Source organism: Vipera berus (assembly GCF_964194415.1).
Source record: "Vipera berus genome assembly, chromosome: 14".
Lineage (NCBI taxonomy): Eukaryota > Metazoa > Chordata > Lepidosauria > Squamata > Viperidae > Vipera > Vipera berus.
This window is the reverse complement of record NC_138217.1, coordinates 2,104,123-2,128,567: the sequence shown is the minus strand read 5'-3', so window position 1 is coordinate 2,128,567 and position 24,445 is coordinate 2,104,123. Positions and strand designations below refer to the sequence as shown.

The 24,445-nt window shown below is 48.7% G+C and overlaps 1 protein-coding gene across 15 annotated transcripts in view; it reads left to right on the top strand.

Annotated features, from left to right (window-relative positions):
• DEPDC5 (DEP domain containing 5, GATOR1 subcomplex subunit) overlaps positions 1 to 24,445 on the top strand; it is a 75,764-nt gene that overhangs the window by 37,505 nt on the left and 13,814 nt on the right. For 12 of the 15 annotated variants that reach the window (XR_014027850.1, XR_014027851.1, XR_014027852.1 and 9 more), the window contains 15 exons: positions 494 to 591; positions 3,805 to 3,867; positions 6,940 to 7,123; positions 8,466 to 8,623; positions 9,019 to 9,136; positions 9,611 to 9,778; positions 12,341 to 12,560; positions 13,186 to 13,322; positions 14,371 to 14,479; positions 19,151 to 19,213; positions 21,933 to 22,078; positions 22,269 to 22,346; positions 22,493 to 22,625; positions 23,640 to 23,748; positions 24,205 to 24,426. Coding sequence is in view for 10 of the 15 variants with exons in the window: in XM_081338643.1 (XP_081194769.1) it covers positions 494 to 591; positions 3,805 to 3,867; positions 6,940 to 7,123; positions 8,466 to 8,623; positions 9,019 to 9,136; positions 9,611 to 9,778; positions 12,341 to 12,560; positions 13,186 to 13,322; positions 14,371 to 14,479; positions 19,151 to 19,213; positions 21,933 to 22,078; positions 22,269 to 22,346; positions 22,493 to 22,625; positions 23,640 to 23,748; positions 24,205 to 24,426 (2,006 nt within the window). In the remaining 5 variants the exon portion in view is untranslated. The remainder of the gene's footprint in view (positions 1 to 493; positions 592 to 3,804; positions 3,868 to 6,939; positions 7,124 to 8,465; positions 8,624 to 9,018; positions 9,137 to 9,610; positions 9,779 to 12,340; positions 12,561 to 13,185; positions 13,323 to 14,370; positions 14,480 to 19,150; positions 19,214 to 21,932; positions 22,079 to 22,268; positions 22,347 to 22,492; positions 22,626 to 23,639; positions 23,749 to 24,204; positions 24,427 to 24,445) is intronic. The other 3 variants (XM_081338640.1, XM_081338642.1, XM_081338641.1) reach the window with 3 other exon arrangements.

Below are 24,445 nucleotides of genomic sequence, written 5' to 3'. Positions count from 1 at the left end.
CATTATCCAACTAGGTAATATTATCGGTGCCTTAATCCGTGCACTGATGACATTACCTAGCTGGGTCGTGAAACACCTGGAAGAAAACACCAACTTCAGAGAGCACCAAGGAACCCACAAAAATATCTGTTCCTGTCATTTGATTTCCACCTTAGCTGGGTGCTTCCATTGCTCAGTCTTTTTACATATGTCCACTGAGGTTATTTTGTTTTAATTACCTTTTGATTTTCTTTTCTGGGCATGGAGAACCCGCATGATAACAACTGAATAGGATATGCACGGGGAGGATGTTTATCATCCGTTGTAAAAGCATCATGTGGGTGGCCCACGTTGCCTCCTCTGCTTCACCTGACTTGCGGAATGCTTGCTGAGCACATGGGGAACGGCTGCGGGTCTTGCTTTTGTTGGGGTCCCTCAGGGCGGGCATGGAGTTGGGGGTCTGGCCCCAAGCAGGGATGGCTCGGCCTAAAGTGGCTCCCTTTCTTCTCTGCAGGCATGGCATTTCTAGACAGTCGGAGGACAGAACTTCTTGCTTGAGCTTCAGAGACACGAAAGATTATCCAAACCAGCTGATGGGCAGCCAAGCTCCAGGTAATCAAGCCAAACGTTTCTGGCTGACATGGGGTGTTGCTTCTCCAGCTGGCCTGACTCTCACCCACAACACACACACACACACACATACACAAACACACACACACCACACACCACACCACACCACCCCGGCTTTGGATGCTTTAATGTAGCTGGGAAGAGCTGATCCCCTGAACCATTTTGAGCCATTTTTCTGCTGCTAGGATTTCGTGGGCACTCAAAACTGAACGGCTGCCGGAGTTGGCAACTTGTATAGCAGAATAGCAGAATTGGAAGGGACCTTGGAGGTCTTCTAGTCCAGCCCAAGCGGGAGAGCCCAGCCTTTCAGTCAAACGACTGTCCAGTCTCTTCTTCGTTTTTTTAAAAAAATATATTTGATTAACTTTTTACAATAACAATCTTTAATGCTTCGTGAACAGTCTGTTGTCTGGGTTCATATACTCAAAACAATCAATAGCAGTTTAATTTCTCCACTTGATATCTTAGTTGGTAATATATTTCTTGATCCTCTCTTCTTCCAATAATAACCTCCTTTTGTCTACATTAAACAAATACAATTCTTAATATTTTCAGTACATACCAGGTTGAATATAAACAGTTTTTTTGAATTTATGTGTACGATAACATCAACATATAACGTATTTTCTAATCAGCTTATGTTTCCATTATATTTATAAAAGTCATCTTATGAAGTCATTATATGTCCTGTTTTCAAACTTTTTATTAAAGCTTAGTTTCCCCTCAGTATTCAGACCACTCTTATCATTCGTACTTTTCTCAAAAGTCATTACTTTTAAATATCCAAACTTTTCATATATTCTAGAAGTATTATACTACTTACATATCTTATTTCTCTTACTATAGGGCCCCTTTACAAATTTTATCTGTTCTTTTGGCCATGTTCCAACAATGTTTAATCTTATACTACACCATCTAATAATCTTACTCCAGGGCCTCTTTATAAGTTTAGCTTGCCAGGTTGTATTTTTGTGAGTGTTGTTGGGGACAAAAAAGTCAAGTCAAGTAAAATATCATTTTTTTTGTCTCCCACGTGATGATTCTTTGTTCTTTAATCCATTTTATTTTTATTTTTTATCCTCCAATTTGTTTCAAAATCCTGGAGGATAAAATATCTTTTTCTCTTCTTTATTACAGTGAGGTTTTCCAGATTTTTTTTTGTTTCTACTAAATTGTAGTTTTCTTCATTTAAATAGCTTTTCTATTTAAATCACTTTCATTTAATTTATGCTCTGTTGTCTGATTTATTTGTTCATTCTTTGTTGTCATTTTTTGAGTGTTATTCACTTGTAGATTTAAGTTAGAGATATGTTCATTTATATTGTCAAGCTTATTTCTAATCTCATCATGGTTTGAAACAATTATCATTTGAATCTGTCGCAGCATTGTATACATTTTTTCCTGGGGTGTATTTGTTTTGTCTTGAGTCATCGTTCCTTCAGATTTCTGAAACTCCAAACCGGGGTCTTCAGGAGAAGGTGTTGAGTATAGTTTTCTATCACTTTTAGATAGGTATAGAACGTCCAGTTTATCTCTCCCCTTTTAGTAATTTTTCTTTGGTGTCGTAGCCTTATAATTGGCTTTATCAAGCCAGCCCACCTTAAGTTCCAAACAATCAATTCTTACCTAGTTCTTACCTTTGTATAATAGTTTCCAATTGTCCAGGCCCCACTGAAAACAATGTTTTGTAACAGTTCTTCTTTTCAGGGGTCATGTAATTATCAGCCAGTCAGGATTCAATCCAAAATATTTAACCATCTAAACGTTTTCTAGTAATTTCTCCTTTAGAAGATTAGCCAAAGGCCAAGATTTTTTCTTCTTCTCTGCAAACAATTCTTCAGTTTAAACATGCAGTTCAGTAGGTTTATAATCCCAGAAGGTCAGCATTTTTTAAACAAATGTAGTTTCACTCAGTAAGAGATCACTGGGCGCTTCGTTCCCAGCTGTCTCTAGGCGTCTTGCCAAATTCTGAGTCAACACAGTTGTAGTTTCCGCTAATCTTCCACTAGATGTCACTGTTCATTTTCCAACTTCTTTTTGTTCTTCTTTATATAATATATATTTTGTGTGTGTGTAGAAATTCCATCAATAATTTTTCAGGTATAAAGTTTTAGCAGTTTTCTTAGTTTTCAAATTTATCCAAACTGTGGTATTTTGTATTTTTTTTTCCATCTGAGTTTATAGTCCCCTCCCTTCTCATTTTGGGAGGCTTTTTTGCTTCTTGGGATCTTTTCCAGGAAATTAGGTATAAAATAGGAGAGAGAAGATCAAATTCCTCACCCAGTTTCAAGCACACTGTTCACTGTTGTGCTGGTTAGTGCCTGTGGAGTACAGCTGCAAGTAGCTTGGGCTGGTCAGTGAAGGCTTAGAAGGCTTTCCCCGAATCGAACAGAACGCCGTCATTCCAGAATCGCCGGGGCACCCTGAATTGTTCTCCTTAGTTCTAGGTTGCTTCTCGCCTTGGTTAGTTCCCATCCGTTGCTTCTTGTCTTACCTTCTGGTGCTTGGGAAAATAGGTTGACCCCCTCTTCTTTGTGGCAGCCCCTCAAATATTGGAACACTGCTATCATGTCATCCCTAGCCCTTCTTTTCACTAGACTAGACATACCCAATTCCTACAACCATTCTCCAGGGCCCTAATCATCTTTGATGCTCCTTTCTGCGCTCTTTCCAAAGTCTCAACATCTTTTTTATAATCTGGTGACCAAAACTGGATGCAGTATTCTAAGTGAGGTCTTACTAAGGCTTTGTAAAGTGGTACGAGTACTTCACGTCATCTTGATTCTATCCCAGTGTTGATGCAGCCCAGGACAAGAATGTTGTCTGTTGTTCTGCCGTTGCAGCCAAGTTCCTTCTGCGTTGCCATTCTCTGTGTGGGAGGTGATGCTCACGGGATTAGGGCTCCCTCCCTTCGAAGAGGCTGGGGCAAGAGAACTCTGCTTTGGGTTGGTTGCTACGAAGCGTGTAACCCCCTTGAAGATTGGAAGCCTCAAAGATCTTTACAGCATAAAAATAACAATAAACCCAAGCAGTAGCTTGTAAAATTTAAAAGCAGGTCAGCTCTGAGGCAAATCAAGGGACTGATTTTCTGTGTGTAGGTGGTAGTGGTGATTATATTATTTGTTTGGCTTGCATGTGATCCTTTGGAATCTGATGCCGTTCCTTGAAGGCCCTCCATATCCCCTTCTCTTTCAGCAACGGCAGGAATGAATGCCCAGACACCCAACAAGGAGCTGCCGGGTGGCTCACCGGATCCAAGTAAGCACTGGGAAGGGTGGGTGGGGGGAGTTTGGAGTGCATAAACCCAGTGATTTCGAGAGCTTGGACCTGTGAGTGTCTCTTGCATGGAACTCCTTCCCAGATGCCACGGAAGGCAGGCAGACTCTCTCCCCCTCTCTCGGGGAGGGCTTTGGGGTTCCCGCTGCTGGAATTGCACCCCTGTGCCAGGTACCCACGAGGGCAGGGCTTCATCCTTGAAAATGTTGTCTTCTGAGATCCCAACCGATAAAAGAAAAAAACAAAAGCAAGAAGCAAGCATGTGTCGGATGGATTCTTTAGATTTTTGGCTTGTGGTTTTTGTCAGCCTTCCTCCAATCAGGATGGAGAGAGCAGCTAATAAACCTTCTGATTCAAGGAGAGCTCCTGGATTCAGTAGGGAACACCCAGCGGGAGAGAAGAGAAAAGGTGCCATCCGTGCTGGATCTCTCCCTCCAAAGGGATAACAGCCTTTCCCCCACAGTTAGGCAGCAATAAGAAACAGAATGCAAGCTCTTATTTTAAAGAACGGTGCAAATGGGAAACCCCATTTTAAGACCCTTTTTCTCTTCTCCCTCATGGCCCAGAGGGAAAGCTTCTTCCAAATGTCCCTGCTCTGAGGCAGTGAAATCAGATTTTGTACTTTGATTTGGCTTTTGGAGGTGCAGAATTACGATGGGATTGTGGATCCCACGTGAGTGATTCCTTCAAGAACGGGGAAGCAACCTGGATCAGTTTTTAAGAAGGAAGGGCCACCTTAGGCCAGCGATCCATTGAAAGCCCAAAGGAGATAACTCCTAAGCAGCCCTTGCCTTGGGGTGGAGGTGAGTTTGAATGCTTTCCCATCTCCCTTCCGGACAGCCCTCCTGACCGGAGAGTAGAGCCCTTCCCTCCTTACGAAAGAAGGTAAGAGAAACACCCGCAAAGCAAAGCAAAGATGGCTCACCCCGCCATCGAGGCCTTTCCGCGCATCCCAGGAATGACCAAGGTAGCCACCTGGAGCCTGAAGGGAAGGGCCGATTTTGGGAGGCATAGTCCCGCCAACGTCCCTTCTGGAAGCCAAAGAAGATGCTTTAAATCAGTATCAAAATGTATTTGCCTCTGTGTGTGTGTGTGTGTGTGTGTGTGTGCGTGCGTATGTTAAACATACAGGTAATCCTCGACTTACAAACACAATTGAGCCCAACATTTCTGTTGTTAAGTGAGACATTTGTTAGGTGAGTTTTGCCCCATTTTACGACTTTTCTTGCTTCCGTTGTTAATAACTGCAATTGATAAGTTGGTAACTTGGTTGTTAAGTGAATCTGGCTTTCCCATTGACTTTTCTTGTCAGAAGGTCACAAAAAGTGATCACGTGACCTTGGGACACAGCAACAGTCATAATAAATAGGAACCGTTTGCCAAGCGTTTGAATTTTGATCACATGATCACGGGGAGGCTGCAAAGGTCGTAACTGAAAAATGTTCATAAGTCACTTTTTTCAGTGCAGTTGTAACTTTGAACGTTCACTAAATGAACTTTTGTAAGTCAAGGACAAGGGACACGGTGGCTCAGTGGGTTAGGACGCTGAGCTTGTCGATCAGGTCGGCAGTTTGGCGGGTCGAATCCCGAGTGCCGCGTAACAGAGTGAGCGCCTGTTACTCGTCCCAGCTCCTGCCAGCCTAGCAGTTCGAAAGCACGCAAAAATGCAAGTAGAAAAATAGGGACCACTCCGGTGGGAAGGTAACAGCGCTCCGTGCGCCTTTGGCGTCTAGTCATGCCGGCCACATGACCACGGAGACGTCCTCGGACAAGCGCTGGCTCTTCGGCTTTGAAACGGAGATGAGCACCGGCCCCTAGAGTCGGAAACGACTAGCACGCACGTGCGGGGGAACCTTTACCTTACCTTTAAGTCGAGGATTATCTTTATACGCATCCCAGCAACTGGATTGAAATGAATGAGAAGTGCTAGAAATGAAATATCTTCGCTGGGTTTCGGAGCCTTGGTTGATCAGCACTGGGACGTAACTGGTGCCGCCATTTTCCTGTCTCTTTCCTGAAGCCGAGCAGGAGCGCTTCCAGGCCAGAGGCTTCTGGACCCTCACCCCCCCTTTCTGCCCCCCTGCCCCCCTCCTCCAGCGCATCTCCCTGCCTCCCCCAAGGAGACCCTGTCAGAATCCAGCTCCAGCCCTCCCTTGGGCCTGTTCCTTTGCTCTCCATCTAAGACCAGCCCTTCACAGTTTACTCAGGCGTGTTTGATAGGGGCTCTTCGCCAAGAGAGGTATGAAAATGCCAGTATCTAGTGCCGATCGGGTGGCTTCCCAGCCTTCCCAGGAATCCTGAAAGGTCCCTCAGACAGATCCTCTCCGTCAAAGCCCAGAAGGGACCCCGGAAGAGGGGAGGGGGTGGGGGCGGCTGGGTCTCACTCAGTGGGGAGGGAAAGTGGCTCTGCTCTCGAGGGTCTCTCTCTCTCTCTGGGCCTCTGAGGAGAGGCCCACCACACCACTTTCCCCTGAATTCCCTTCCCCCGTTTCCGCTTTTCCCTGTCCTTGGTTTTCTTCCCTTTTGTGTTTCTTTTTGAACCGTGGGAATGCCCCCCCCTCCGGTTGTCTCTCTCCACTGTGGCTGCCATGCTGACGTGCCTGTCTGCCGACACAGGCGCTCCCCCCCCTTCCTGCCGTTTCTCTCGCACTGACACAAGAGGAGGACCTGGTTTAATTCGCTGGACTGGGCTTCGAATCCTGGTGCTGTTCTGTGTTTTGTGCGCCTCGTTGTGCTTGAGAGTGATGTTAATTCTGCAGTGGCTGGTTTGGCTTGGATTCCAAATCACTGGGCAAGGGAAGCATATTAACTTTTCAACCCCAGTTGCATGATGGGAATGAGCTGGCATGGGCACACTGCACTGTTTAACCAACTCTGTCTTTCTTTCCCCCCCTTCCTCTCACCATCCCCCCCCCTTTGGATTTCATGCCTTCCACCCCTTGTGTGTCTGTTTCTCTCCACTGGCTTCTGTGGCACCTCCCACCACTTCCTGGCTCCTGGTTTTCCTCCTCCTCCTCCTCCTCCTCCTCTCCCTCTGTACACAACATGCGACAGTTCTGACGCTGTCTGCTCCCCCCATAGTGCCAGGCTTCTGTTGTACTGTTGGGGTGGACTGGAAGTCTCTCACCACTCCGGCCTGTCTTCCCCTGACCACGGACTATTTCCCGGACCGCCAGAGCCTGCGGAACGATTACACTGAGGGCTGCTACGATCTTCTTCCTGAAGCGGACCCGGAGAGGTGCGTCCGCCTGGGGATCCACTGGCTCTCAGGTGACCAAGTCACGCTGGCTGTTGACTCAGCCCCGAGCGTGGCTAGGAGGAGGAGCACCTAGTGTTGTCCTCTCTGCTCTGGCCTGACCCCAGGGGCCGCCGGTCAGCTTGTCCTTGCAGAAAGTGCGATGGCTCTTTCCCCCCCACTTGGGCTTCGTCGCTGAATGACCCACTGAGAGGAGCCGGGCTGGGCCTGGCTTTTGACGCACCTGTTCAGAAAAGCTGCATGCTACAGATTGAGCTCCCTCCGGAGTGTTCACTCAGCCAAGGGGCTCTTTTCCGTCCAGTCTGCCCAGTCTCGCTTGCTTGCTTGAACCTGTCCTCCCCCTGCCCTCCTCTGGGACATTCATGGTAGCTTTTGTGCTTCTGAATTTGGAGCTTTTGGTCCCAGCAATAGCATCTCTGCAGTTCTCAAGCAGGGAAGTTTGCGGTGTCCTCCTCCTCCTCCTTGGCTGGGCTTATGGGTGGTCATGTCTTGGGGTGCCTCTGCAGAAGAGTACCAGGTGACTTCCCTTGATCAGAAGCCCAAGGCTCTGTCCAAAATATTTCTGGGGAGGAGGGGAGCAATCTTAGGGGGAGCTGATTTGCCAGTGCACGCAATAGTGGTGGAGGGGGCACTTGAGCTGACTAAAAGGGTGCAGTCATCCCCGGAGCAGTGCCAGAGCAAGGGGCACCCCAAGAGTGGCACCGGCCAGTCTTAAGGACACCTAAAAGGAGGGGAACCGAAGCAGCAACGGAGGTGGCAGCTGCAGCTTTGATTTACTCATTTGATTACGCAGCTGCCCTGACTCTAGGCGAGAAATGAAAGATAAAATTCACAATATGAAGAATAAGACCCATAGCAGCCTGGCATCATCCAAACAACAATCAACATAGGAGATAGCCATGGCATACAGGTAGTCCTCAATGTACAACCATAATGGAGCCATCCTATGTCATGATGGTTGTAAGTCGAGGCACACACGTGACCAACACCATTTTAGGATTTTTTTTGGAGTGGTCCAGTCATTAAGTGAACCTGTTTTCTGTAATAGTCATTTTTTGCCAGAAACCAGGCCAATTCCCAGCAAAAATCATCAGCAAGTGGTTGATCATAATTTCCGTGTTGTGCAGGCTCCGGAAACTCCCTCTTTCTGCTTCCCCTGAGCTCGGAGCAGGGCCTATGGCTGAAACCGTTGGTGCCAGGTTCTTGGGCCCCCGCCCCTTGTTCCTCGTCTGCTCCGGGGAAGAGGGAGTAATGGATGGGGAGGCTCCCCGGTTGTGCTCTGCCTCCCTGTGACGACCCCCCTCCTCCCCCCTTTCTGTCTCAGGAGGGATGAGGAAGGCCTGCAGATGACAGCCCAGCAGGTCTTTGAGGAATTCATCTGCCAGCGCCTCATGCAGGGCTATCAGCTCATTGTGCAGAGCAAGCCCCAGAAGCCAGCAGCGGTCCAGCCCCCCCTCAGCAGCAGCCCCCTATACAGCAGAGGTGAGTCCCCATGTTGAAAGAGCAGCTTGGACAGGGCAGCCAAGGGCAGCTGGAACAGGGAGGGGCAGAAGGTGACCAGCCATTGACTTATCGGAGCATGATACGTAATGGAACTAATGAATCGTACGATGCGCCCAGTCTGATGAACACAGCGCTGCTTGGAAGCGAAAAGGATCCTGGGATGCTAAGGATCTACCACGGACCAGGTGAAGATCAAAGAGTGATGGATGGCTAAAAGTTCTAAGAGTAGGACATGGGTTTTCCTGATCAAGAACTACCCAGTGACAGACAGACCCTCCCCCAATTATAGCAATGGTCCATGTGTGATTGCTCATTTAAATAACTTCTCTGCTTACATTCCTTGGGGAAATTATCCACGTGTTTTCTCTGCCCAGGCCTTGTGTCACGCAGTCGACCTGAGGAGGATGACCAGTACTGGCTGAGCATGGGCCGGACCTTCCATAAAGCGACTCTGAAGGACAAGATTATCACGGTCACTCGGTATCTGCCAAAGTGAGCGTCTGTTCCTGTCCATTCTTTTGAGTAGAGAAAGTCAGGAAATGGGAGTCATTGGGAAGCTTGCAGGGTCTTCACTGCCTTTTAGGGCAGGGTCTCCAAACTTGGCAATGTTAAGACTTGTGGACTTTGACTTTGAGCATGGCTGACTGGGGGATTCTTGGAGTTGAAGTCCACAAGTCTCAGAATTGCCAAAGTTGGGGAGTCTGGCTATAGAGTATTGGAAGGGAATCCTGCCCAGCACGGACGACGCTCCTGGTAGCCAGACTCGGCGGTTTTATATTCCACGGGAAATCAAGAGGGCCATTCATAATTAGCGAGGGTCATCCGGTTTCACTGTCTTGTGCAGGAGAATAGGAAAGCCGAGAGGCAAAAGTCATTCGTCGGCCACTTTTACCTTAAAAGAAAAGACATTCCCCCGTGGCACCTCTGATTTGAAAAGGCTTGTTTTGATATTTCTGTTCTTTTTAGGTACCCCTATGAATCTGCCCAGATCAATTACACTTACAGTCTGTGTCCTTCCCACTCAGACTCAGAGTTTGTCTCTTGCTGGGTGGAGTTCTCCCACGAGAGGCTAGAGGAATATAAGTGGAATTACCTGGATCAGTACATCTGCTCGGCTGGTTCGGAAGATTTCAGGTAAGCGGAGGGCCCCGGGCCTCCCACTCTTTGAATGGGCGTCTAGGGAGCGCCCGGTTCTTCGCAAGGGTGCCCTTGTGAGCAGCCCCAGAGGCAGGGTGGCCGTTCTAGGTGAGCTAATTCTGGCTTATTGTAAGGCTCGTTGACCGTAACTTGCAACTCTGAAAGTACAAACCGCTTCCAACTTCTAACTGATCCATTAGTGCGGGTCCTTTTTAAATGTCTTCCTCTGTCCGTTAAGCCATCGGGGCTCCAGCCTCTCTTGCCTGGTTGCTTCCTGGGCAGCTTGTCTTCCCCTCGTCACCCAAGGTCACCCACACAGCCCATTACAGAACATTGGGGAGAAATCAAGTTTTTTGCTCATCTTTCTTGCGTTTCACAGGGAACCTGGCTTTAATAATAATCACAGCTGCGCCAGCAATGTGCATTCTCAAATTCGAAGGTCCTGTAGTCTCAGCTAAAGGGAAAAGGCTCTCTTTCAGTCATCGGCCCCCTGGATTCCTACATGTGGGAAGTGCCATCCCCAGATCAGGGAAGAACCCTCCAGTGCGAGGGATAGCAGGATTGGTACCAATAAAAGAGGATGTTTGTAGCTCAGGGTTGAATTGAGGGGCCCTTCGTGCTCTCTGAGCCTGGTGGTTTTCTGACAGACGTTTCATTACCCAAACTAGGTAACGTCATCAGTACTAGCGATGCTAGCTACTTAGTGCTAGTGATCAGAGCTAGTGCTAGCACTGATGATGTTACCTAGTTTGGGTGACGAAACGTCTGCAAGGAAACAAGCAAGCTCAGAGGGCAGCCAGGAGCCCTCCTAGCAGGGTTGGGCCAGGAGGACAGGACCTCTGACCCGGAGTAACAGGTTATCTTTGCTCTTGGATGTGTCAGAGGTTAAGGGAGTTAAATGTTGGGAAGGGGTTGATGAGAGGCCATGGGGAATTAGAGGAGAGGGGCGTCCTTCTGCAGAAATAAGCGTGAAATACGGGGTCTGTTAGAGCTTCCACATAGGTCTCTCTCTAGCTCTTCGGAATGAGCCAGGAGAGAGATGGGCAGCTTGAACTGGTTCCAGTCTTGTGGAGAGAAAAAAACTGGAAATCATTTCTGTATAAATAGGGTACATTTCCAGTTGCCCTTTAAGAAAAGATGCTGTGGACCTCCTCTTGGGCTGGCTGCTGGCTGGAGTCGTGGGTGGGAAGTGCCCACCTGGAACTGGATCCACGGCCTGGGGGAGAGACGGTCAGGAAGCGCTCCAGGCCGTGGCTTCGTTTTTCCCTGCAGGGATCAATGTGCTGCTGTGACAGATTCCATGACTTGCCATCTGCAAGGCTCTTCTTTCCATTTTGGTTATTGTTTTCCTATGTGAATGAAGGTCCCAGGATAATGTTGCAGGATCCAGTCTGAGTCTGTCACTGGGGCCAAAGCTTCCAAGCTTTCAGGCTCGTGGTGGAACCGGTCATCAGGGAAATTCTCTCTCTCCAGAATACCTGGAAAGAAATACTGACCGATTCTAGAGAGCGAGGTTCCCTGAGGACGGATGGAGACCAGCACGAGCCCCAAAAGTTGGAAGAAGAAACCTTTGGTCCCGGTGACCAAATCAGACGGGATCCCGCATTTTTAATACTACTGTGATTTTCCTGATCTGTATCTCTTAATAGTTCAAGATATGGAATAGATTTAGTAAATTCAGCACTTGTACCTATATTGGACAATCATTTGTCTGAAATAGTATAGGGCAGTGATGGCAAACCTTTTAGAGACCGAGTGCCCAAACTGCAACACAGAACCCACTTATGTATCGTCGGGTGCCAGGTGGGCTTTGGCCCACTGGGTGGGCGTGGCTGTGGTGGTCATGGCAGACTGGGTGGGACTAAAAAGTTCAATCAATTCCAACTTTGTGAGATCTTTTTTTCCCTGTGAGTTGAAATTAATTGATTGACTGAACCTTTTTTTTCACACGGCAGCAGAGGCCTAAAGCGAAAAGGTTTTATAAAACCCAGCTGAAAGCCTAGGACTGGGGCAATGGCACGCGTGCCCACAGAGAGGGCTCTGCGTGCCACCTGTGGTATATAGGGTTTCCTGCCTAAGCAGGGGGTTGGATTAGAAGACCTCCAAGGACCCTTCCAGTTTAGTCCTATCCTGTCCTGTCCTGTCCTGTCCTATCCTATCCTATCCTATCCTATCCTATCCTATCCTATCCTATCCTATCCTATCCTATCCTATCCTATCCTATCCTATCCTATCCTATCCTATCCTATCCTATCCTATCCTATCCTATCCTATCCTATCCTAGTTGGGGCAGAAGGAAAACCCTGTTTTGAACTCTTATCCTTCCAGACAGGCGAGTGGGGAAGGGCCGTGGGAGTCAGTTCCTCCCTTTCTTCCAGGTTTTTAATGGTCAGGGATTTAAATTGAAGGTTGCGAGGATATATTTGTAAGAGAGGGAGGAGATGGGTTTTGAAACAGTCACTGGGAAAAGTCAGTGTCTGATGACAGCATGTGACAGCACCATGGAGGAATTCACTGCCTTGATCTCACCCGCTTGGCTGCCACTTTCTCTCCACACAGCCTGATCGAATCGCTCAAATTCTGGCGGACACGTTTCCTGCTCCTCCCGGCCTGCATCAGCGCCACCAAGCGCATCATGGAAGGCGAAGCGCACTGCGACATCTACGGCGGCAAGGCTCGCTCTGACGAAGAGGAGTGGCAGCTTTTGGACGGCTTCATTCGCTTCGTGGAAGGGCTGAACCGCATCCGCAGGCGGCACCGTTCGGACCGGATCATCCGGGTAAGTCGGGACACCCAGTCCAGGAGCTTCAAGGGCTTGCGGTTCCCCACCAACCTCTGGTTGCAGAGCAGAACTTGGCTGGTCCTCTATTGTAGAAGAAACACAAGACTCTCTCAGCCTCCTGATGAATGGAGGATTTTTAAAAAGGAGGATGAAAAGTACCCCACATGAAGGAAGTAAGACTTTATTTACTTATCATGTCAAAATATGATAAGAAAACATCCCATTCAGATCAGGGGTCCCCAACCCCCAGTCCATGGCATGCCAAAAACCGGTCTGCGCAAACAAGCCAAGCCCCATCAATAGGATGCAGGAAGCCCCCTCCAGTCTGCGAAAAAACCTCTCCGTGGAACCGGTTCCTGGTGCCCAGAAGGTTGGGGGACCTGAGATTCAGATGACCGGCATTGGAAGATTATGCCGCTCCTCTGCTTTCAAGAAAGGGATAGAACAAATTCTCTTGGGAGATAAAAGGGAGAAAGCTCCTGTGGCTTTCCTGTACCTCCGGTTCCCAGAATCCTTTGGGAAAATCCAAGGCTATCCTAAAACTGACCACCCTCAGGTCCCCATGAGCATCTCTCCTCTTTTACTTCTGTCGCTGACTCTTCGCTGTCTTCCTCCTGTCCAGAAAGGTCCTGCAATGAAAGGCCTGCAGATCACCAGCCCTCTTCCTGCCCCCTCTCTGGAACCTCCAGGGCCGCCTCCGCTGGCCAAGAAGGGGACCTCTGCTCTCTCGGCTCTCTTGGAGATGGAGGCCAGCCAAAGGTGAGTTCCCAGAGAAGCACACCTGCACAGGATTGTGTCACTCTCTCCCCACGTACATCCACACATCCCAGTTTCTCAGTTTAGGAACCTGCCTACTTCATATCTGCCTGACACTGAATTGGTTCGGCTGATCAATAAGTTGGATCTCTTTGGAAGAACCTCTGAGTGCATAGGATCTACTTCACGTACACATGCTTAATAACCCTCTCTGGGGTCTTCCACCCTTTGCATGCCTTGGTACCCTGCCAGTCAAATCTGGGTCGTAGATAGCAAGGATCAGACAGGGCCTTTGAGATCATCAAAGCGTGGGCAGCTGTGGCCCCTTTACCACCTGTGGACCTTAACTCCCAGAATTCCTGAGCCAGCTGACAACTCCCAGAATTAGAAGTAAGGACCAACACCTTGAATGGAATCCAGAAGCAAATTAGCAACCAGTGCAACTGCTGTGTTACACGTGTCGCCCAAGGGGCCTCCAGAACTGTCCATAGTGCTGCGTTCTATACCACCTGTGGCTTCTGAATATTCTTCAAGGATAGCCCCAGGTAGAGCACATTGTAGTAATCCATCCAAGAGATCCACACTTTTCCTTTTGAAATAATCATATGGGTCCAATTTTGTTTGAGGTGTTTGTTTGTTTATTTAATTAATTTTGTTTGCTGCCCATCTCATCACAAGAAGACTGGGTGGCTTACAATGTTAAAAAGAATAAAACAGTGTAACAATATGTATACAATAAAAGTAAAACACTATAAGAATTCAAACTATCAGCTATAACTAAAAGGTGGAGAGGGAGGGAGGAGATGGGCAGGGGAGGAGGTGGGATCTCTGTTCATCTACGGTGTCGACCACCTCAGGCCTGACGCTTCCCCCTCGGAGACCCTGCGGGTAGAGGGCGTTCGGTGCAGTCCTGTTTGTGCCTCTCTGTGTGCTCCTTGCCCAGAATCAAAACCTCCGATGGGAGCTGGCATGGTCCTGGCATGGAGACCGGGCATTTCCTTCTCTCCGAAGGCTGACCGATTTTTCACTGACTCCTCTCACTTGTTCCTAGGATATTGGGGGAACAACAAGCCGCAGTCCTTGCTGGGAAGACCTCTGTCCAACCAGCAGAGAGTGGCAGCATCGCCATGACACCTACGTACATGGACAGTCCACGGAAGGTGAGGGCAGAAGCTTAAAGACAATAACACACTCGTGCATGTGGCTCTGTGCACGTGGCTTGCATGTGCCCTCCGTTAACCGCTGACAGGATCACCAAGTCTCGACACCAGACCAGGTGGATGAGGCGTGTGTGAAAGAGGTCGGACGCTGGCTGGGAAATTCTGGGAGTTAAAGTCCACCCATCTTGAAGTGGCCAAGTTGAGAAACGCTGATCTTCACAGTTAGCGAGTCTTTCATCTTTTGGGGGGTCTTTGGGGGCAGTGTTCAGCTGAGGTCCTTGCATTCTTCCAAGGTGAAAACGTGTGTGTGTGTGTGCGCACGCGTGCGTGTGTGTGTTTTGAAATGCTTGACCCACAGGACAGTTCTGTTTTGATTGTTTTGGATCCCAGATGGGTGCAAAAGCCCAACTGCAAGATGCTTGCCCTAGTGATGTCTCCCTTTGGCACTTCAAAATACAACCCTGGTATTCCAGGCCCTCCTGGTTGGGTTCGGGCTCAAGGTGAAGGCTGGCTCAGCCAGGGCATTTCAGCCTCCAGGCTTAGTTCCAGTGCTTGAAATGTGCTGTGGCTGACCAGCTGCAGGGCACGTTCTGCTTCCCTGAGACGGTCAGAGCCAGAGGGCATTTCAAGAGGTTGGACTTTGAAGGGTGTGGCAGGGCCAACACTTCCATTTCTGCTCTGACATAGGTTTGACTCAGCTTGTCATTCCCATCTGTAAAATGGGCAGCAGAGTGACTGCCTCCTGTAGGGCAGCTGCCCTGCCTTCCCTATTAAGTGTTGGGAGAAGATTAGACGATGGTACATTAGCACGGATTGGTGCCAGGTTTTTGTTTGTTTTCTGTTTGAACTGGTTGTGTTTTATAGCTTTTTTAATCGCTATCATCATCATCATCATCAGCATTCTAGCCATTGTCTATCCACTGCAGGATGAAGGCCTCTTTCACAGGTTTCCAACCAGTACAGTCCTGGGCTTTCTTTTGCCAATTGGGCCTATAATACTTGCTGATGTCGTCGATCCGTCTTGCTTTAGGCCTCTTTCGTGGACGCTTTTTATCAAATGGGATCCACTCTAGGACCACCTTGGTCCACCTGCCCTCAGTTCTTGCTACGTGACCAGCCCATTTCCATTTCAGTTCTTTTACTGTCCTGATGGTATCACATCATTTGTTCTCTAATCCAGAGCTCCCCAACCTTTACGGCTTGACGGCCTGGAAGCAAAGGGAGGAGTAGGGAAATGTGTGTGTGCACAGCCTGCGCATGCGCAAGAGGGCCGCCTGGACCTGCGGCGGCATGCTGTTGCCTGTGCATGCGCAAATGGGCTGCTAGCCATGTTGTGCTGGTGGCAGTGCTAGCGCCCCTGTGCATGCACAAACGGGGCTGCTAGCACCCGCATGGCGGTGCTACCGCAAGTGGGGAGGGCTTACCAGCTATTTCCACAGCCTGGTGGCCAAGAAACCATGGCCCGGTAACTGGCTGCAGACCATAGGTTGGGGAGCCCTGCTCTAATCCATGGGCGGGTCTGTCTATCCTGTTTTGTAATGGCGAGCTTGTATCTTTCCTTGGCTCTTTGCATCACTTGTAGCTTTTGCACTGGTGGTGAGGTTAGTGTCCATGTTTCACCGACATACGTTAGAGCAGGTAGCACACACTGATTGAAAGCATTTCTCTTCAGGCGTAGGGGGAGAAAGCTTCTTGAAAATTATGCTTAGCTGGCTGAATGCCTGCCAACCACATTTAACACTCCGTTCAATTTCCTTTATTGTATCACCTTCCGTTGAGATCCATTGGCCAAGGTATATGTAGTGGTCTTCTCCAGATATAATTTTTTTCCTTTCTTTCCCAGTTTTATTTTTAAGCCGAATGTTTCTCCTGCTTTGTGCAGCTCTTGTATGGGTCCTTGTAGCTCTTCTGGGTCTTGTGAGAAGAGAACGACATCATCTGCACATCTTCAGTGATTTAAATAGGCACCATTGATTTTTATTCCATCTTTTGCCCAGTCTAGTTTGCGAAATACTTCTTCAGAGCAGGCTGACAAAAGGACAGGTGATATTGCCTTGCCTTGCCATAGACCTCGTTCTATGTGGATTTCCACTTTAAGATTGTTAAGGCCAATCGATATTGATTGTAGTAAGTTTAGGTAAGCAATGTCTACACCTTGGTTGAACAATACATTAATTATTGCTTGCTGGAATGCTGAGTCAAACGCCTTTTCTTAATCAATGAAAGCCATGCACAGAAGCATGGTGTACTCGCTGTGCCCTTCAATGACTTGCTGAACAACCTGGTTGTGATCCATTGTGCTGTAGCCACTTCTGAACCCGGCCTGCTCCTTTGGCTGTGCATCATTTAATGTTCTCAATATTCTTTTGTTATTATCTTGGTGAAAACCTTGTAGATGACTGAAAGAAGGCTTATTGGGCGAGTTTTTTTAAAATTATCTTGGGCCCCTTTCTTGTGTATAAGGATCACTTCAGCATTTTTCCACGTATCGGGTATTTTTTTCTTCTCTGAGGCATCTCGAGAATAGTTTTGCTAGTATCTGGCCTAAACTGTGACCACCAGCTTTCAGCATTTCAACTGTAACATGGTCATTTCTTGAAGCTTTGCCACTTTTCATTGATTTTATGGCACAGTACTGCCTCCACTAGGATATCTGGCATTTCCTTTTTCTTGGGTGCTATTACTTTTGGTGATCTTGATCTTTGTACAGGTCTGAATAGAATTTTCCAATTATTTCTAACATTTCCTGTTTTGTTCTACACAGAGAGCCATCTTAACATTTTAATGCAAAAACCTTCTTTCTTGGATTTATCTGCTTGCATTTTGCTCTGTTAATCCCTTTGCTTTCTTCATTTGCCTTTTTTACAAGCTTCACATTAAGCTGATGCATTTCTTCTTGGATACACTTTATTATTCAGCACAGTTCAACATACTCCAATTTATTTATGAAACTTCCAGTATTCTTCATTTTCTGTTGGTTTTTCATTCAGTCAGTAGTTTCATCAAAAACTTTTGACTGTACAAAGTGTTTTTCCGGTGGTGCTATAGATGTAGCAGATTAAAGCATGTTTTTGACTATTTGTTCATTTTGGTCTGTGATGTTCGTCTCTTCCAAATCTTGCAATAGAGCAAACCGATTTGATAGATTAATCTCAAAATCGTTGTTCTCCTCTAATAGCTCATTGCTCCATTTTTGTTTTTTTGTGAATATCATTTTCATACATTCTTTTTATCAGTCTATCTTCACTGTACCATTCTGTGGTCACTTCCAGTGTTAAAACGATTGATGAGAGTACAATTGCAGAATATGGTTTTATCACTTGACATATAGTCAATTTTGCTTGTGTACCCAAATGGACTCTTCCATGTTCATTTTTTCTTTCTTGTGAAATGAGCTCATGATATAAATTTCCTGTCCTTCGGCAAAAACTACAAATCTGTCACCTCTATTTCACTACTTCCATACGAGCCAGTCGCTTTTTCTCCAGCTATTGTTCTTCCTGTTCTTGCATTAAAGTCACCCATTAGTATTTTGTATCGGCATTTTCCTTTGTCTTGAAGGCGGGCCACGTCGTGAAACTCTTCAGCCTCATCATCACTATAGCTTATTGTTGGCACATAAGCTTGGATGATTGGAAGCTTGCACTATTTGTTCAACTGAATGATGCGTTCAGCTACTCTGCCTGATATACTTTCAATTTTTTCTGCAGAGTCTTTCAACTTTTGATTGATGAGAAAACGAATCCCGCCACATCTTCAGTACCTCTAGTGTAGAGTAAATGCCCAGACCTATCCAGTTCAACTAAACTTTCACCTTTTTGTCATGTTTCACATAATTCAGTGATATCCCAATGCATATTGTTGAGTTCAATTAGCAATTCTTCTAGTCGAGCATCCGTTTTCATTGTTCGGATGTTGACCGTTCCTATGTCCAAATTCCAAAAGCAGCCTGATTTAACCCGGTGATTCTTAGCACCCTCTGCCTTCGGGCAGGTCTTCCCGCTGCTGTGGGTACTTTACCCCAGGGCCTCCGGGGAATGAGGGCCGTGTTTGAGGTTGTATTGGCATGTGGAAGGAATAATCTGCCATGCTTGGCCAATGTGGGTTGGCAGATGTGATCATTGTTAGTCTGGGGTAAAAACATATATAAAATCACTTTATATGTTTTTAACTCTTTGATTGGAAGCCACCCAGAATTGGCTAAGAGAAGGGCAACTATATAAAAGTTTTAAACACATAAATAAATGCAAGCGCATGAAAGAGACGCATGAAAGGCCTGGCTGCCTCTCTCTGGGCTTCAGCCTCTCAGCCCCAGGAGCCCAGAGCAGCGGTCGCTCCACTCCGTCCTCCATGCTCAGATGCCTTTGCAAAAGAAATGCATTGATCTGAAGAGCCCCAAGTTGTTATCTTGGGAGGCAACCCAAATAAATGCAAAGTGTGGAAGAGACAACATCGGATCCAGCTTCTCAGGGCAGCCTGGGTGGGAGCAGAAGCCTGGCTCTCCTTCTTGCATGCTCGGAATGCTTCCTCCTTTCACCTCATGCCACCTCCCCCCCCCGGCACCGTTTTTGTGCCCTGTTGCCCTTCCACCTGGAGTGACAGATCTGCACAATGTGTCTCCCCCCCCTCTCTTGTTTCTGTTGCTGCCTTTGCTGTTTCCTGGTGCTTCAGGATGGGACCTTCTTTATGGAGTTTGTTCGAAGCCCTCGCACAGCACCTCTCGTCCACACACAGGTCAGTTTTTGACAGGCCAAACGCTTTTTGTGCCCATGCTACACAACGTACGTGGGGTCCACATTCCCCCGTGGGGAAGGCTGAGTCTGTCAGCCTTCCCAGGAAGACCAACAAGAAACACGACCAAAGGAATTGATTCTACTTTATTGTCAAGCTGCATTAACAGAACCTTGCAAGTCTGAAAGCACAAATCTCTCACCTTTACAGACCAAGAAAATTGGGACCGTCCCTGCTGAGTCCCATTTTGCAGCTGAGGCTGTTTCCTCTCTTACCTGATTGCTCTCTAAGCAAAATCTCTTCACCCTGTTTTTCAAGGTCTTTCCCACAAACCGTTCCAGAGTCTGCATGAGTTACAAGGATGTGGTTGGGTTGAGGAGGCAAATGCTGTTCCTGGACTGTTCAGTTTCCTTTAGAAAGGAACCAAGCCAAAATCTCCTCTCCCTGCAGAGACAGGAGAAAAGTCTGTGGGAGCTGGATCCCCCTCTGCCTTCAGCATCCTGCCTAGTTGGTGCAAAGGTCTGGAGATGGCTTAATGTCAAGGTTACGATCAACAAGACCAAATAAATCAGAACTCAGCGGCAAGAAAGTTCCTCAAAAAACATGCTTATTGGATACTTAATATCAGCAGGTTCAAAAGTGAAACCAGATCTAAATTTTCTCTCCAAGAATCAAAGTAATACAATGTAACAGTTCCTACCCAATAGAACCCCTTGGCTGGCTCCTCCTCGCTTCCAGCGTGGGAATGACCTTGGTTCCCACAAGAGTTGCTCATGTTTAGACTTCCAGAAGTACCGTCTCCCCCTCCCCTTTCTTGTGGCAACCTAGAACGAAAAAAATGGCTGCAGCCAGGTGCGTTGTAGAGTTCTTGGCAACTGGGTATATGTTGTGCTTGACGTTTGAGAGACCTGCATTCCCCATTAGAGCAAAAGGAGCTTCCATATAACAGCCCCGTCTTCTCACTCCCTCACCTCAGACTGGGACTTGGCCGAATGACAGTGTGGCTCTGCTGCTGACCGCACTGAGAGCTGAAGGTCATTGTTGTGTGTAAGGGCTGTAAATTAAAGAGGAGGTGCTGGCCCGTGGGTGGCGCTCTCTGTGCCAGATCTTACGGATATTCTGCCCCAGTTGGCTTGCACTGCTGCCTGAGGTTTGGCTGGGCAGACCTGGGTCCAGGTGGGACCTTCCCCGAGGGCGGGGGGCCTGGCCGAGGAGGAAGATTGGCTCGCACACCTTCAGTTTGGCAAAGTTGAGAGAGCTAAGACCTTCTGATTGAGAAACCTCTGCTCCAGAACCAGTTCAGATTGGTTGCGCTTTTGCTCATTCTGCAGGGCAGGACTAGATGGGGCCGCAGTGAGATTATTGCAATGAATTCAGGACAGAGCCATCTCTGATGGTGGGGAAGCCTGCTGGCCCTCTGCTTCAAGTGAGTGGGGGACATGAAAGGCACCTGACACCAGGAACGAACCACAGCCTCCCTGGCTCCCTTCTCAGCCCTCTGGATATTACTTGATAGAAAGGCAAAAATGGAAAAATGGGGGTTTTCTTTTATGGGCAAGAAAGTAGATTGTATTTTGAGCAATTTCTCCCTGGCATGAATTGGGATTGCTTCTAACTAAAAAAACCAGGACAAATCAATACTTTATGGAAGATTTAGGAACCGACAGAGGAATTCCCCATTTCCAGTAAAAGAGGTAAAACATCCTCAGCATTAATTCATAGATGCTGGAAAGAATCTTCTCTTTCTTAGCACAGAATTAGCAGTTGGAGATGTTACCCTTGACGGGTGGCTGTTTTCTCACGGGTTCTTCTGCAGATGTTGCTTCAGGGCAGATGGGAGTTGGCCTTTCTGGGGCCTGATCTTTCTAGACGTTTGTGGCAGTCCTTTGTTCTTTGGGTGGAGTTGCAAGACTATCCATTTCTCAGGCTGAAATCATTTCATAGCCTTCGATGTCCTCAAACAGAGGCCATTTTTAGAATAAACCGAGGCACCCTCCCAGCCTTGCCTTCCCTTAATGAACTGGGGAAATGGAAGCACATTTGCCACACAAGTCTCACTGACACGGATAGAGAACACACTCTGAGGTTCCAGATCAATCATGGAACGTAGGCAGGTAGATGCTCTTGAACCTATGGACCTTCTCATGTCAGAGCAGTTTCTGCAAGAACACTTTCTGTTGAACTGGCCTTTGGCCCAAGTTCATCCGTCTCCTATGTGGCCGGTCACTTCAACCTGCAACTTGATGAAGTTGCTCTCCCTGGCCCGCCCTGGTAGGACTGCAGTGACTTTGTCTGCATGGACTTTGTCTGCGTGTTCCCTCTCCCTCCCCCCCCTCATCATCCAGTCCTTGGTCCCCAGTGAGCTCCTCTGCAGCTCCAGATGTGGAAAGGGGTCCATGGAAACATCAGGTTATTCACGGGGAGAGATGGAAACTTGAACAAACTGCAGGGCTCTTTGTGATCCTGATCTGGGAGCCTCAAGGAAATTCCAGGCCACACAGATTATGCATCTGTCTTAACTAGTTCTGAGCGCCCCACCAATTCTCATTTTCAGGACCACAATGGATGTTTTCATTATTGAAGCATTTTGATGCTCGTGAGCATGAGCCTGAAACGCCCAAGTCGTACAGTTAGGGCCAGCTGAATGTTCCTCTGTGCCCCTGCAGGGCTACTGCTCTCAGGCTGACGCCCTCTGTGGTGATCGCTGCTTCCCTTTTCCCAGGTCTCTGTCGATCAGTCGGTCCCAGCCACGCTGGAAGGCAGCGCTGCCATCAGCGCAGCCCAGCCTGCAGACCGCAGCGGCATTCAAGCCGGCTCTCTTCACGGAGGGGACCAGACTTCAGCCGCCGCTGGCCCTGTGGAAAATAGGTAAGAAGGACCAGGTGGGGGTTTTGTTGTAGCCGAAGTAACTGGGTCATCAAGGAACAGTTCGTGCGAAATCTTCCCGAAGTGAGTAGATGCCTCCTGCCTTTGTGGCCGTCCTCTCTTGAGCGCCCTTCCTCTTTGTGGCTCTGCAGCACTTTCCCCACTCGGAGCTTCTTTTCCTCCACCTCTGCAGCTCCCAGCCGTCCTCCGCCAGCTGCCTGACCTCTTCGTCTACTTTGCTAGAAATCCTTGAAGCGATGAAACATCCCAGGTAGGTTCCTCCAGCTCTCCTTGTCTCCCGGCAGCCCCCTCCTGGAAGCGAGTGGGGCAAGTGGAGTCCGGCCGTTGGGGAGGCAGAGGAGGGGACGGCTGGGGAGACTGCGGGGGTCCTTCACCTGTGCCTTGCTTGGCTTTCAGCACAGGGATCCAGCTGCTCTCTGAGCAGAAAGGCCTCTCCCCATCCTGCTTCATCAGTGCCGAAGTCGTGCACTGGCTGGTGAACATGGTGGAAGGGGTGCAGACACAGGCCATGGCCATCGACATCATGCAGGTGAGGAGGTGGGAACTGGGCAGCGTGGACAAGAGTCCTCCCTCCTGCCCTAAGGGAGGCCGGACGTCACTTGAGGAGGCCAGTGGGGAGGGAGGGAGGGGGGCTTCAGGCGGCATTGGGACCATTCCTTGCTCCTGGAACAGGATCCGTTCCAGCCCGCTTCTCCCTATGGACTAAATCAGTTGGAGATGAGCCGTTTCTGAAGGCAGCAGAAATTTATTTATTTATTTATTTATTGATGGGATTTATATCCCGCCCTATCTCCCGAAGGACTCAGGGCGGCTAACAACAAAACATATAATAAGTACAGAAATCAAGATAAAAATAAAATTGAAATCATCTGTGCAATAAATTAAAATTAAAGAATTAAAAAATAAATTAAAAATTCTAAATATAAATTAATTAAAATGCCCGTCAGTCCAGGTCAGCCTGGTGGAACAGGAGTGTTTTGAGGCCGCGGCGAAAGGATTGGAGGTTTTGGGCCATCCGAAGCTCAGGGGGGAGCTGATTCCACAGGGCTGGCGCTCCCACAGAGAAGGCCCTCCCCCTGGGGGTCGCCAGCCGACATTGCCTAGCTGACGGTACCCTGAGGAGGCCTTCTCTGTGTGAGCGTACTGGACGATGGGAATTCGTTCCTGGCAGCAGATGGTCCTGCAAGTATCCCGGACCTAAGCCATGTAGGGCTTTAAAGGTAAGTACCAGCACCTTAAATCTCACCCGGAGGGCAACTAGTAGCCAATGCAGCTCACGCAGGAGGGGTGTAATATGGGAGTATCGGGGTGCTCCCATCACAACCCGTGCAGCTGCATTCTGCACCAGCTGAAGCCTCCGGGTGGTCTTCAAGGGCAGCCCCATGTAGAGAGCATTACAGTAATCTATACGGGAGGTAACGAGTGCGTGGGTGACTGTACGTAGGGCATCTCGGTCCAAAAAGGGCAGGATTTTTCCCCTTTGGCCTGCCTGGCTACTGGCTGTCCTTCCAGCTGAAGCCATTCCTCATTTCCCCTTCTCTAGAAAATGCTGGAGGAGCAGCTGATCATCCACGCTTCCGGAGAGGCCCTTCGCACCTTTATTTATGGGTTTTATTTCTACAAGATGGTGGAAGACAAGGAGCAAGAGCGAGGTCAGTCTCAGGGCGGTTTGGGCCACCCTTGTCCCTCCAGGAGCACTTGGCAGCCTCCCCGCTTGGCTGGCCCTTCGCAGTGCTGCAGAGCGGACAAGGCGATGCAAAAGAGGCCTGCGGAAAAGGAACGAAAATCCCCTCCTGTGCCAAACCCCCAGAGATGAAAAGCAACAGCTTGTGTCCTCCCCTGCTCTGAAGAGCCACAGGAGGCACAGCCTCTTGGAATAGCAGCTCCTGGACTGGGGAGGGGGACAGATGGGTCTAACCTTGAGAGACCACCCTGGCATTCCTCTGCTCAAGTGCAAAGGTCAGCTGACACCACCCCCCCGGCCGCCTGACTTCCCCTGATCTCCTCTCTCAGCAAGAGGCTCTGCAGAGATTGCAGCCAAGACTGACTCCTGAGCAGGAAGCGGGGGCTTCCACAGGCTCCGAATAGCTCCCCCCCCTCTTCTGCAGGAGGGATCCAGCAGCCGGCCCTGTGGCACACGGCCAAGGACGAGTTCTCCGCCTTCCAGCGAAAGTGGTTTGAGGTGGCTTTTGTGGCGGAGGAGCTCCCCCATTCGGACATCCCGGCCTTCCTCTTGCCGTGGCTGCCCAGCCGCCCGGCCTCCTACGCAAGCAGGCACAGCTCCTTCAGCCGCAGCTTTGGAGGACGGAGCCAGGCGGCGGCATTACTGGGTAACTGGGGTGCGGAGGG